General features: G+C 44.1%; 1 protein-coding gene across 1 annotated transcript in view; it reads left to right on the top strand.

The window, feature by feature from the left end:
- The first annotated feature begins 449 nt into the window (after positions 1 to 449).
- SH3RF3 (SH3 domain containing ring finger 3) overlaps positions 450 to 14,616 on the top strand; it is a 257,563-nt gene continuing 243,396 nt past the window's right edge. Inside the window, exon 1 of the mRNA XM_054386557.1 lies at positions 450 to 845. Within this exon, the coding sequence (XP_054242532.1) occupies positions 450 to 845 (396 nt within the window). The remainder of the gene's footprint in view (positions 846 to 14,616) is intronic.

Below are 14,616 nucleotides of genomic sequence, written 5' to 3'. Positions count from 1 at the left end.
CGGGCGGCTCGCCGGGCCGTGCCGGGCCCCGCCGCAGCTACTGAGGCGCGCCGTACCGAGCTGTGCTGGGCAGTGGAGGGGAGGCGCGGGCAGGCAGCTGCCCTGCTGCCGGACCGCTCCGCTCCGCGCCGCTGGCATCAGCGCTGCGCCGCACGGCGCCGGGCAGCGCCTCCCAGGCAGCCCCCGAGGTCGCCGCACCCCGCCGCCGGGGGCAGCCCCGCCGCCGGCTCCCCGCGTATCCCCGCTGCCCTGATGCCCCCCGCCGCTCCTCCGCCGGCCGCCCCCCTCCGCCACCGGCCGTGGCGGCCCTAGGGGCGTCGGGGCCCTGCGCTGCCCCGCGGAGGGGAGGCGGAGGAGGCGGCGGCGGGGCGGGGGCGGAGGCGGAGGCGAGGGGGCGGCGGAGCGGCAGCGGAGCGGCGGCGGAGCGGGAGCCGGCGGCGGCGGCGGCGATGGACGAGTCGTCGCTGCTGGACCTGCTGGAATGCTCCGTGTGCCTGGAGCGGCTGGACACCACGGCCAAGGTGCTGCCGTGCCAGCACACCTTCTGCCGGCGCTGCCTGGAGAGCATCGTCAGCTCCCGCCACGAGCTGCGCTGCCCCGAGTGCCGCATCCTGGTGGGCTGCGGCGTGGACGAGCTGCCCGCCAACATCCTCCTCGTCCGCCTCTTGGACGGCATCCGACAGCGGCCCCGCGCCGCCGGGGGCGCCAGCGGCAGCCCCAGCGCCGCGGCCCCCGCGTACCCCCAGCCCGCCGCCGCCCCCAGCGCCGTCGCCGCTGCCGCTGCCTCGGCTGCTGCCAGCCTGCGGGAGCTGGCGGCCGCCAGCCGCAGCGCTCTGCTGGGAAAGGTGGGTGCCGGACTGGGGGCGGGTGGGGGGCGCCGGCGAGGCCGGGGGAGCGCGGCCGGGCGTGTGCGCGTCTCCGCAGGACGTCGTGCGGTCTGAGTTTGCCGGCGGGACGTCCCGTCTCGCAGGGCAGCAGAGGTTGTCCTCTCGGCGGGTTACGCAGGCGCTGGCCATGCGGCCAACATTTACGGTTGACTCTAGTAATGTAAAGGAAGGAGGCTAGGGCGAGGATGTTCTTAACTACTCCGGGTGGTTCCGGGCAACGGGAGGGGTCGGGACCCCCGGCGAGGCTTCGTACCGGCTGTCCGGCAGCCGCAACACCGAAGGGCCCCGAGGCAACCCCGAGTGCAGCAGAGCTGGACTTGGCTCACAGTGTTACGAACCCCGATGTGCCCTGAACGTGCTTTTCTTCGGCGTGCCGGCCGCTGCCAGATGCCTGTCAGGTGCAGGCAGGATTTGGCTCCGTTGCTGTGCTGCCTGCCAGAATAAGTCGATAAATATACTCGACGGGTCTGGTACCCGGCACTTTCGGTTTACTCCCGAGTTTTCCCCTCTCTTCCCGGGGCACAACAAAGTGCCATTGCTGCCACGCAGAGTCCTCGTGACAGCCAGAGCTGAGTAGGAGTTGAAGCTGAAGTTTCCCCTCCCAAGGGAACGTCATGTCATTTTTATGTATAAGGTGTGATTTATTGAAGGGGAGTACTGCAACATATGCATTTATTTATTTTAACACTGCAGTCGAGTGCCTGATCTTGCTCCCTTTAAAATCGATGGCAAGGGTTTCATTGACTCGGAGGGGACAAGATCAATTTTTCCCAGTGCTCTGTGTATTGTATAATTCAATATGAGAAAATTTACTGTAGGACTTCTTTAGGAGACTTTAGAATGGAGATGCTCTGAAGACTGTCAACTGCATCTTTTTGCTAATGCGATATACATGGTGGATTTATGTAATTGTTTTTGATCTTTCATGAAATCTGCTTGAGCTGTAGTTCAGTGTATAGGCTTGTGTCAGCTTTTGATTTGGAAAGGTCAATTCAGAGATTCCTTGTGAAGTTGTATTTCTGTCCTAAATGTTTCAATTAATTACAATTAATTTGGTGGTGTTTTGTTTGTTTCTTTCTTTGGGTTTTTTTTTCCGTTTGTTTCCTGAATAAAAATAAATAGACCTGTACAGCCTTTTTGAAGCTTTGCCTACAGGAAATGATGGCAAATGTCATACATTGTTCCATAAAATTCAGTTTTGGAGTCTGAAGTGTAGTATACTTGGCAGTATTTCTGGAAGGATAGATCTTTTGTTATCGAGATGTAGACCTCAGTGATCTTCAGGTATTTAATAGTGATTTGTCAAAGTTAAGAAAAAAAGCAATGGGATTCTGCCCTCTTTTTCTTATTTATTTTTCAACTGGACTTAGGGCTGTGGCTTTGTCATATCAGAAAGGTCCTGTCATCTTGAGTTTCAGCATTACAAGAAGGGAAGTTTGCATTCATCAGGTAGTTTAAAATATGATATCCTCCCAGTCTGGTTTGATGTCCAGAGAGCAGTTTCTTACAGGAGATAGGGTCTGAATGGAAGGCTTATTGCACTTGCAGGATTTGTGTTGCAGAGGCAGGCTCTTGCACCCTGATCAAGCTTTTGTGACCGTCCAGCAAGAAGACAATCCCTGGTTTCTGTATCTTTAAATCCCAGTCAACCTATGATATTACAGGGATTGTGCATGTAAGGAAATGCTTGACAGGGAAAGCTACTTGAGAATAATTTTATGTATTTATGCTAATTTTTTAGCGGTTTAATTTTCATTAATTTTTAACATAAATTGGCAGATTTTTAAGTTGTTACTTCCCTAGCCACTATTGCAGATACTGTATAGTAAAAACACACCTCGTTCTGTCATCTTCTGGCTTTGAATAGGACTTCAGTGAGCATCCTCAGTTCAGTTGTCCATTTCTGGGTAGGTTGTTACCCCTCTGAATTTCATAGAAAGCAAAGTTAACATGACCTGAAAATCACTTTCTGGCTTTCTCTATGTTTTGCTGGGTCAGGACCATAGGCCAGCCATGAGCTGCAGCCCATTTTAGCAGCTCACAGGTGTTGGCTCATAGGTGTATCCCATACCAGGAGGAAGTTTTCTAAGGGAAAGGGGGGCTCTTGTTTGGTTTTCTTGCTTTGGTTTCTCCTCACATGCTTTCTGCTCTTTAGGACTACCTTCATGGGAGTTGTAACTAAAGCAATTTTGCTTGGCTGAGTATAACTTTAATACTGGCATTGGTATTAATTAGGTTATTTCATTAACTGTGTTTTCATTTCAGCCTGTGGGTCTTCTTTCCTTTCCCTGATTCCCCTTCTCTGCTGGGTAGGGCTCATGGATGATAGGGGTGTCAAGGGTGACAGAGTAACTGCTATAGTTTAGCACCAGATATGTTCTAAATGTAGACAGGCATTTATAGTTAACAACTGCATTTCTTTTTGTCCCTTGCTGGGCCTAATGAGTGATTCTAGGGCAGTGGGTCTGCTGGAGGAGAGTGGTTCTGTGAAACTGTTTGCTTGGCCTTTTGACTGACTGCAACAATTTTATCCTGGAAATCAATGCAATATGCTTGATCCCTACAAGGTTCATTACAGTGAAAGAAAGTCTGAACTAATCTGCTTTTAAAAAAAGCAGCAGGGGAGAATAATCCTTGGAGCTGCTGATGCAGCTGATTGCTGAGCTATCCTGGAGACAAGAGAACAGGACCTCTCTCTGTACTAAACAATAGATGGTACAAACCAACCTAGAATGAAGCTTTTTCAGACTGATACTGAAGAGCAGAACTGCATCCCTTTTGGTCTTAATGTTGGTCTTTGATAGCTTTGTTCTCTTGGAGAAAGCTGAAGTGATTCCTTAGGATATACACATTTTGGATTTTTTTTTTTAATTTTAGAAATTGTTATAGATTTGCTGCCTGGGACATAAATGCAAATTACACTTTTACTAATTAGTACCTTTCATTTTAGCTAATGTGCTATATAAAATGGGACATACCATTATGGGCTATTTTGGTCAGACAGGAAAATGCTAATTGTGAAAGGTAATGGCAGAGAGCCAAGGTCACTTCTGTCAGACTTCAGACTTGCTCATATCCTCGGACCGATATGTTAGAGTCACACCAGGGATCTGTTTCTCTGAGAGTTTTAATTAACCTTAGAAGACAGAGCAGAGCCAGCATCCATGTCACTATTATGTCTGTGTTTTGCTTCTAGACCTTATACTTCAAGGAGTTCTTCTTTACATAGGTGGTATTTTATGAAATCAGCAAATGCTGCTAAATAAACTTTGGCAAAATTCTGGGAATATTGTATTTCTTTATCTGTTCTTTCTTCCTTCTTTTCCCACAGTCTATTGCTGGCTTGGTCTATCCAGAGTGCTGAATCCCAGTGTGAGAAGGGGCTGGACTAGGGATAAACTGGCACTGGGGCTGCTCCTAAAGTTGTACAAGACCGTTTTTCAGAAACTCTTTCAAAGTACTGTAGGTGTTTTCAGATATGTGGTATACATCTTCTGTATGAGAGATCTGAAAGTGGGTATTTGCGTACTAATATATGCCTGAAATGTTTGGGGTTCTACTGATACACCGAGTAGTATGTGCCTCCCAGTACCTCTATTTCAGCCTGTAAAACCCCATCTGTTTCAGAGATGTTGCATGTTTTGGGTTGTTTATGTTAAAGATGCTATATAAATGTAGAGCATGGTATTAGACATTATAAAAGAGTCACAGCTACTGAAAGAGCACACTGGAAAAATAAGGGAAAGAAAATCCAGCAACTGTTAGAGTGGCCCCCCAAGGGGATAAAGTAGGAGGCTAAGAGTGGTTTATAATGGTAGATGCATTACACACAAGGTTATAATTTATTGGCTCCTCTGTTTCCATTACCACTGTTGAACCGCTTGGGGAATTTGGGTTCTGTCAAAGTAAATGGCTCCCATAGATTGTTGAGGCATTATGGTAAATCTGCTGCCTTCACTGAGTGTGCAGTCAGTGTTGCTTTTGTTTGGTTTTTTTTTTTTTCTTTGTCTCTTTGTTTTGGTGGAGTTGTTTGTTGTTGTTGTTGTTTTGTTAACAATTACTGCAGTTTATCACTTAGAAATTTTTCAGGAATTCTCAAAATCTAATAGCCAGCTAAATGCATGCAAGTCTTTAATGATTTCCTCCCAAACCAGGCGTCTCCCACTCCAGGTGCAGGGCTTATTGCTTGCAATACAAACTGAGAACAGCATTTGCCTGAAAAAAAAAAAAAAAGCAACCTAGAAAAAACCAAAACACATCTCCTGTTTTTTCCAGGAGAGAGAACATGGCTGAAGTGATGGATAGGCATGTGGTGCGTTACCAGACATGTGTATAGGTAATGGTAGAGAGTAAGATGTGTGCTTAAGGAAAATCATGTGTCAGCGTACGTGAATGAAGTGATGGATGGGCTGTGCTCCACTGTGTTGCATTGGTTGCTTCTCTGATGTATCAGTTTTGTGGAGTGATTTCAACATTTTTGGGTGGGAGGCTGCCATTTGCTATCCCAGGGGAAAGATTGCTATTCTTGGCTTCTCAGGAGTTTTGCAAGCAGATGAAGCAATGCTAATTTTCTGCCTAGGCTTTGCAGTTGCTCTGTTTGTAGAAATTCTCCAAAAGAGACACCGAGTCATTCTTTGAGTCCTGCCTTATCCTACACCACCTCTATGTTTTTGAGGTTTAGGGTGGATGAGTGTGGATTAGATGTTTCCACATTTCCTTGTTGGATACATTGTTGACCAATGGGTAAAGATCCCCCCGCTGAGTTCTGCAAGAGGAAGTGGATGGAGTCTGGTGTTTATATGCATTTAGATCTGGTTGTAAGCAACAGTGGGTTGTGTAGAGAGCACGCTTTGTCTTGGTCCGAGGAGACTCTTCAGCTTGGCTTTCTAGTGATCAGATTGGCATAGACGTGAGTGCCATTCTTGTCAACAGTGTACAGCATGCATAAGCCCATGGATTTACCTTACTTTTGTTCTTTCTCTCTGATATATTTGCTTCTGATGCTGCTGTTTGGCTGCCCAGTGCCTGAACTTTGCAAAGCCATCCAAACAGGACTGTTATTCCGTATGTCAAAGTCTCTGATCTTGAGCAATTTTTTTTTTTTTTTTTGGTCTGGCCAGATGACTAAAAAATGTTTAAATACAGGAGATTAACAATCATACTAATGGGTATTGTAAAGAATATAGCCAGGAGTATTTAAAAACTCAGCAATTAAAACTGTCCTCATAGAAGTGAGTGAGCATGGGAGAAGGGATTGCTGAGGGGCTGAGTCAGGAAAATTCATCATTCAGTGAGCTCTTACACTTTTCAGAAAACGTGCCATTTGCAGGTGTCATCTTTATGTCCATTATGTTTTCCAGAAATGCAATATTTCTTATCTGTCTTTGTACTTTTATTTGCAGGCTAGAAAAATGCATAATAAGCCTCATGTGGCTATACGGGCTAGTGTTAACAGTGGACTTTTCCTTCTGGCTGGGGATAGTCAGCAGTGGCTCAGTAACACCTAGAAGATCTGTGGGACTATGGAAAGAACTTAGTGCCACTAGCCCTATAATCCTCCCTATTAATTTGTGGCATTGTGGCATGCTTCCATGGGACTCCTCTTGCTGTTAAATGCGAATGCAAAGTTTAATCCTTGCACGTCATCCCTCTGAATGATTCATGACAAATGCCGGTAACGTTTAGTGCATGACACTGTTTGGTAGCTAGTTACTCAAAGAGATGGATAGACTTGCTCAACTTAGCCCCAAGATCCTGTGCACATTTTAATTCTGGCAGTTTTTGCCCATCTCCTATAAATCTCTGCTGTTTGGGCAGATGGCACAGCTGTGATTTTTAAGGTTGAAGAGAGAGTGTGGTTCTATGCAGAATGTAGCCAACTGACCTTGGGTGACCTGCATGAACTTTCTGAGCTTCAGGTTTCCCAGATGAAAACTTGACTCACCCACCCACCCTCGTGTGTTGTGCGGTCTTTGGAGGGAAGCTGCAAATGCAGAGTTATTACTAGAGAGGGCTGGGATTTGGGGAGACTAAAAAGCACTGATTGTGTACGCTGAAGCTACAACAGTTATTTTCTGCTATTGAATGGGGTTTGGCAGAGATGCTGTACTTTGTTTATGGGGAACATTGGGGCAGGGATGCAGCAATTAGGTCTGTGTATGGACTGTAACTGTACACTGTATTCCTCGTTTCTAATCTTATCAGTTCATATTCAGGCAGACTCCTAGTGCTGGCCAGATGCCCAACAGGTCAGACTGGCTGAAGGCACTGGCTGTTAATGCTGGGTGCCTATACTTGCAGGTCAGGGGGAGGCTATGTGTGCTCTTTCTAGACAAAGCTATGTCCATGTGGTCAATAAGCTGCCACATAAAACTGCAACAATAATTTATTGATGCTGTGGAGGATTTTGTGCTCTGGGAAGATCTTTTCTTACAGTCTGGAATTATTTTTGTTGCCATCTCATAATTTTAGGTTAATAATGCCATTACATTTTTCTACTGTCTAGGTACTTCTTGAGTTTTGCACTGTTGTATTTAGAACATCCCTTCTAATTTCACTGTTCTGTTCAACATTCCACGCTGTCTGCTTAAAGAAGCACTGCTTAAATTTCAGATAAGAGAGACAACTGCATCTTTCATTTAAGTAACCCACCTGCAATATTTGTAATTATGGGATGCTGCTTTCTTTTGAAGTTGTAGATCACCCTTTCTTAGAAGCCTTTCTTGAAGCTTCCTAAGGCCAACTCTAACTAATATTTCACTCTGATTAATGTCTTTAAGCATTGCAACATCATAACTGTTGACCTGTACTGCACTGGATTCATTCAGTTTTTGGGGACTTGGTGACTTCTGCAGAACAGAAGTGTTTGGGATGCATGCAGTTTCAGCTTTCCAGCATTCAAACCGAGCTGAATTTTTGCAAGCGTTTTCAATGTGGTCGTATTAAAATCTGGTATTTTACAACAGGTTTTCCCAAGCTGGGATAAGCTGTCATGGGAAGAACCTAAGCTCAGTTCTAATAGAACGTGAGAGCCTGGACAAAGATAAACTATGGGATTTGAGAAAGCTGCATGACCTTGGCCTTGCCTTAGCACCCACAGCAGCTGTGATTCTGCAGCTGGGGAGGAAGCAATGCGCAAATGTAGTGCCAGCTGAAAGCTAGCCCTTTATCTCTAGTCTTGAACCAAACCAAACTGCTCCCGATTACAGAAGCCTCTTGCATGGAGCTGACTGGTACTTTGACTGGACAGTTACTGGCCTGACCATTGTGCAACAGAGAAAACAAAAACCCAAAAAATCCCCACCAAAACAAAAAACAAACAACAGCCACAAACCCCAAAACCTCAAACAAACAAAAAAAGGAGAGTGTTCATTCTGCAGGTGGGCCTGGGAATAGGTTTTTTCCATTTACCCACCCCAGATCTTCTTTCATTCGAATTCCTCTGGCAGCTTGAGCCATGCTTTTTCCTGATGGTTCAGGGCAGCAAGGGGGTTGCTGGTGTGCTAGTTTTACTTGCTTGGCTCTGTTACCATCCTCCTCAGCAGTAATGTTAAACTCATTACCTCCCCTTTGTGGGAAGTTTTGCTTATGTTGCTAGATCATTGCTGAAAAACCTTTACAATTGTTTTAATAGCTTTAAAAAAAAAACCATGCAGTGTGCCCAGTTTAATCAAATTGTCTTTGCATGTAATTTTTTATTCTGTAAGGAAGAACAGACATTAATTTAATGATGCATGTACATGAGCTGCCTCTCAGTTCAGGGGAAGGACAGAAGGAGGGAATATAACTTTAGTACTAAAAAGACATTTTGTTTTCAAAAGTAGAGAGAAAAATGTAAAACATCTGGAACATAGAGCACTTTCTGCCCAGTCTTTTAAACATAACTTTGATTAGCTCCACAAAACTTGCTGTGCACTGGTCTCTGTTAGCTGTTATCACCTGTGAACTCAGGCCATGGGCAGCCTCTCATCTCATGTCACCAGGAAGGCCTGGTATCTAGCACCAGGCCCACTGCTCTTCACCTGCAGGCTATCTTTTGAGGGGTTCAATAGCAAAAACCATGGTCAGGTTTGTCTTGTAACTGGTCTCTGGTACTTTCAAACCACTGAAAGCAGTTGGCCCCTGCTGAAGTTTGGCTTCTTATCCTAGTGGAGCAGCTGGGATTTTTTGGTGCAACTCATCAGTTGGCATGTGGTTGCCCAAGGGCAGAGGTTTCTGAATGACACACATCTTCATGACTGTTGTAAAGCAGTTCTGTAGCAGGTCCTTACCATGCCCCATTTTTGGAAACTGGAAAGCTTAGCAGCCTGGCTTGTAGCGCTGGGTGCCAGAAGAGGGAAGGCTGTTGCATTCACTAATTAAAAAAAAAAATGGGACTGTTTTCTTTTGCCATGGTGATCGCATAACATAATTTGACTTGAGGATCCTGAGGAATTTTTGTCTGTGCTTCAAGGTGATGGGACAAAGGTGCTCTGCAGTCATGTTTTGAAGAAGCTTAAAAGATTTGTGTTAGTGAGGAATTTGTCCCTCCTGTTTACTGTCAGCTGGAATATGATTTATCAGGCAAGTGAAACTAATGCTGTATATGGTTAAAAGGTGAGTTTCTATGCACATAAATGGTATTTATGGGAAGAGGTTGCTTCCTAGGCGATGCTTAGGCTGTCTTTCTGCTCTTACGGCAACAGGCATGACAGTTTTATTTTTATTTTTATTTTTTTTTTCCAGGCTAGTTAGCATTCTTTTTTTCCCAATTTTTTTTTTTTTTTTGTTAAATCTGATCCAAACCAGTATGGAATTGGGTGTTGCTAAATTTAGAATGATCTGCTTGCATGAGATAATAAATCCCAGTTTTAGTTTAAAGAGAAAATATTTTAACAGAAGGCTGGCAAGATTGTTATCAAAATGCTAATGATAATTTCTCCTACAGTCTCAGTTATTTTCAGAGGGAGGACCAGAATAGACACATCATCTGAATAATATTGATTTTAATATGTATTGCTGTCTCATTAAGATGTTAAAGTCTTTCCCCTTCTGGACAAAGGTTCATTAATTGCTGCAATTGATGTACCATTGAAGTGAGGTTAGGTGCAAGATGGGTAGAGGGAGAGAGGTATAAAATGTTGATTGTGCAGTTGTAGATGGACTTTGGGTAAAGATACTGTGGTTGTAATGAAACAGAGAAGGCTGCTGTGTTTGATGTGCTCCCTCCTGATTGCCCTCTGAAGTGACACCCAAGAAGTCAGCCAAATATAGGCACTATCATATTTACTTTACTAAACAGTCATTTTGTAAGTATTATTGAACATGTTTATTTGTGGATTAATTTCAGGCTAATTCCAATCAAAACGTCCTCTGAGTTACTATAAAAAGCCCTGGGTTTATGAGTTTAAGATCTCATTTAATTTTGAAACTGCTTTTAGCAGGCTCTCTTTTTATTGGCCGCCTTCTTAACGTGTTTTGAAATGCTTTTATTGCATCTCGTATCAGGTTTGTTATATTATCATCCCTATAAGCAAATCAATACACTTTCATTTAAAATTTGTGATTTTTTAATTATTTTAATGCAGTAAAGTTCTGTTTCGATTGACTTCCATTAACACTTATCCGTAAATAAGATGCACACATACATGTATTACACACACATGTATCTGCATATATAGGGAGCCTATTCTGTGGATTCTTGAATCCATGTTCTATTCAGTAAATTGTGCAATATTGTCACCATGTGCCAGGCATGGGGTGTATGTTGTGTCACAGTGCAGTGCTTCTTTGGATGTGTTCCTGTGGTGACTTCCTGTGACAGAGCATGCCCACTTGATGATAGGTGTGCACTTCTGCAGCTTCTTCCTTGGACTTAAGAAATACAGCTTGTTGTATTAGGGAGGAGGGATGTCCAGTGAGGGGAGTAGAAGTTGGCTGAAGGAGAGATGGGGAAATGGGTAATGCCAGCCTGCTATGAGGTGCCTGTCCTATTGAGATTGAAGTAGTTCACCGTGACAGGTTCTTCTAGTCTTCACTGCTAAGCCTTCTTGTGATTTTGTGCTAAAATATCACAAGATAAGAGACAGAAATAGCACAGGCTTTCCAGGCAGAAGCACGAGCTGCCGTACGTCGAGTGGGCAGGATTCATCAGCACCAGGGCTGCTGCTCCTCATGGACTCTGTGCAGATAGGGTGCAGCACTGTGGAAGAGACAGACATGGATGGATTCGTGTTCAGTCCAGAGCATCTTGTGTTTCAGCCAAGAGTTTTCGTGTGAAGAGCCTCACTCTTTTGCATGCTTCCTTTCTAAAATAGATTTTTAAAAAGCCCTTGGAGAATACAGTCATACATTACATGTCATAAAATGCAGTAAAATAATAGTTGACAGCCAGGAGAGAAATTTTTTCTTTTTGCTTATTCTCCTCCGCAGTGTAGGTAATCATGGTGTTAGATCATAGCGGAAAACATCTCATTGTTTATATTTCACAGTCACGCAGCAATGTAAAATACCTTTTCAGTAAGGAAAAATCAGGAAACTTTCTTCTAAAAGTATGGTACTTTTGATCTATATTGCAGAAAGGAAACTACTTTTTTCCTAGCTTGAGTTTTATCTGTTCTTTTGATAAACACAGGACTTCCTTTTATGTGCAGTCAGTTTTGATTTTTATCTGAGTATATATTTCCATGGTGGTCATTGCCGTTAAAAATAATTTATCACATTTTAAAGAAGAGGCTGTGTAGGTTTCAGCATCTGTAATAATATTGTTCAGCTAAGGAGGGGTCATTTTGTGCTTATTAGCAAACAAAAACTTGACATCCAGGGCTGAATGGCCATGTCCCACTCATCCCAGGCCTTGGAAACAGGGAAGCAAATAAGTAAGGGGAAGGTTGGTGTCTTCCTCCCTTTCTTCTGCCAGGAGCACACTGTAAGAGACGCAGATCTGTAGAAAGCCACAGGGCTTTTGCTCTCCAGTTTCTCTGCTTCTAATGTGTGTTTCATATGAATTCTACACTGCCAAAATTCCTGTTACTAAGAATTGGGTTTGCCTATTCTATTTTTTTAAAGTACAAAATACAGCATTGATTTTCTGCTGCCTTCTGCAGTGTGTAGTGCTGAGATGAGCGCTAAGTGAGACCAGGAGGTGTGTTTGGTGCAGAGAGTCACCATGGTCCCTGGGGAACTTGGGAGTTTGTAATGCTCTTTCATGCGTCTCCTCTCCCACATATTTTGCACACCTTTAAAGTTACCAAAAATAGGAACCCCAGACGCAAACTGCTTTGTCAGTAGCAGTAACAGAAGATCCAGGTAACGATCTGTGTCATCATCCCCTTCCTGTGGCACTCCACTGCTGATCAAAGACATCCAGCAGGCAGAAGCGGGCAGGAGCAGCCTGTCCAGGGTTAGGCAGTGGCTCTCCCATCCCCTTTCCCTCTCCATGTGCATCTTTGCTCTTCACTGGGCCAGTAGACCTGCCAGTGTCTGAAGTGGGGATGGCACAGGTGTAGGTAGTCATTGAATCATTAACCTCCCAAATTAACATGTCCTTTCTAACCTGTATTACAGAACCTGACTTTCAGACCAAGCATTCTCAGGTTCTTTCTGTGGGTGTGGAGAAGAACCCAGAAGATGAGCTCCTTCCACACGGATTATAAAATGCTTCGGAAGTCACCAGCAATGCTAGTAGTCAGGGACCCTGAGAGAGGGTGTTCTTGGTGGTAGATAATGACAGCATGATTGTACAGTATGTAGTCATACTGAAAGGCAGCATGAGGCCGTGGAGAAGATGGGAGATCATTTTAGATCTTTTAGATCATTTTAGATGTTAGGTTTCCTGTGGGAGAGGGGCTCATGTAATAGCTTAAAATACGAGGGGAATGTTTAGGAAGAATTTGCATTGTAGGTTGATGTTCAAGTGTAGTCAGTAAGAAGACTAATAAAATTTGAAGAGCATGTTGAACTCTTTGAGTCTGTTCTTCTCTCTCCAAGCTTGGGAACCTTTGCCACACCAGGGACACATCTAGCTGTTGCTGATGAGCATCTTCCTTATTGCTACAGCTGAAATGGAATTGGTGGACTTGTCATGCTATATTTCTCATCAAATTAAAACTCTCTAGACTCGCCCTGCTTTGACCAAACTTCACGCAGGCTACCACCTGCTCAGGAAACAGCAGCAGTGGCAGCTGTATTCTGTCCATGAACATGGGAGGAGGATTCAGGGTGCAGTGTGGTGAGAATAAAAAAGGTAACAGTCCAAGGCAGGAGGAGTGATGCTTTTCAACTCTTTGAAGTTCTTAATTTTTCATGAAATGATACTTAACAATTCCGGGAATTATTCTAGTTATTTCAGCCTCTTTAATGTGTTTTAGGTTTTTGTTATTTTAATTAGGTTTTAAATAAAATAGACATTTAAATTCTCTCAGCAGTGCCACTCATATAGTGCTGGGTAGTTTCTGCACTACAATGCTGCCCTCTCAGAGCAGGCCTTTCCTGAAGGTTTTTGTGTGTTTGGTTGGGGGGGTTTTCATTTGGGGTTTTCTTGTGGGCTTTTTTTGTTTGGTTGGTTGGTTTTGTTTGCTTTTTTTGTTGGTGGTGGTGGTTTGTTTTTTCTTTTAGGGTCTTACATGTAGGAGAAGCCTACTATTTCATTTAATCCTCTCCATAGCAATTGGCAATGAGTGGGTAAAGACCAGAGGGAATCTCAGGCAAGACAATAAAGGTTACTTTATCTTTTAGTTGAATTTTCTCCCCCTGAAGAGTTTCCTTGGATGATGAAGTACATTAAAAGCTGCCTTTATGGTAGTAGTTCACTTTTTGAAGTCAAGTAGCTGCAGACCAGAGAAAGTAATCGTATGGGGAGATCCTGACCATTATAGTGTTTACTATCCTAGCTGTTCAGTAGCTTTGTCTGAATGAACTTCAGATAAACACCGCTTTGTTGTGTGTGTGTGTGTTTTGGTTTGGTATTGGGTGGGGTTTTTTGGGGGTTGTTTTTAGTAGTATTTTTTTTTCAGTAGTTAATGAAGGAAAGTGAGTAATCTGCTACTTGGCAGTGCCAATAGGCATGTGGTTGGAGAGCAAAAATCTCTCTGTAGTAGAAAGGGTGAGTTGATTTATTTTTTTTTATTTCCAACTCCTCTTCTCTTCCTGTGCCCCTAACTCCACAAGATTTCAAAGCTTAGAGTGAAAGAGCCATGGTGCCCAAGCTATTCCTAGGGACATGTGAGAGCCTCAGGGGCCTCTTGAGGACTGTGACTCAGATTTGGTGGGAGGTGTGAGAAATCACTGCCATAGTAAGTAGCAATATAGTAGCACCTCAGCGGAGCTGTTTTTGAGTGTTGCTGGAAGGGAATAGTCTTCCAAGGAAGAAAAATTTGAGGAATGTAATTCAAATAGCTTTGCTTCATTGTCCTGGTGCAAATACTATTTAGGATAGTGGTTTGTGCTGATGGAATTGTTGCATTACTTCACTTTAGGTCTGCCAGGTGTTACTGCTTTCTACTTTCCATACTTTCCAAATAGATTTTGCCTTTTCCCTCTTACTCATATTTAATTTCTTTGCACATACAAGAAGTAAAAGTAAACGTTTTTGCCAATAATGAAGGCCACACATGGAGGCTGTTTCCCTGCCACTGTGCTCCCCATGGCTTTGGGCTGTGGAGGGGTTTTGCTCATTCTGCCATGAGGTGTGTGGGGATGTGTTGTGTTTTCATTCAGGCTTGATGGGAAGTGACAGCTCAGGAAACACCCA

The sequence above is a fragment of the Indicator indicator genome, chromosome 1 (genome assembly GCF_027791375.1).
Source record: "Indicator indicator isolate 239-I01 chromosome 1, UM_Iind_1.1, whole genome shotgun sequence".
Lineage (NCBI taxonomy): Eukaryota > Metazoa > Chordata > Aves > Piciformes > Indicatoridae > Indicator > Indicator indicator.
Note: the sequence above shows the minus strand (reverse complement) of the source record. Positions and strands in the feature narration are given on the sequence as shown.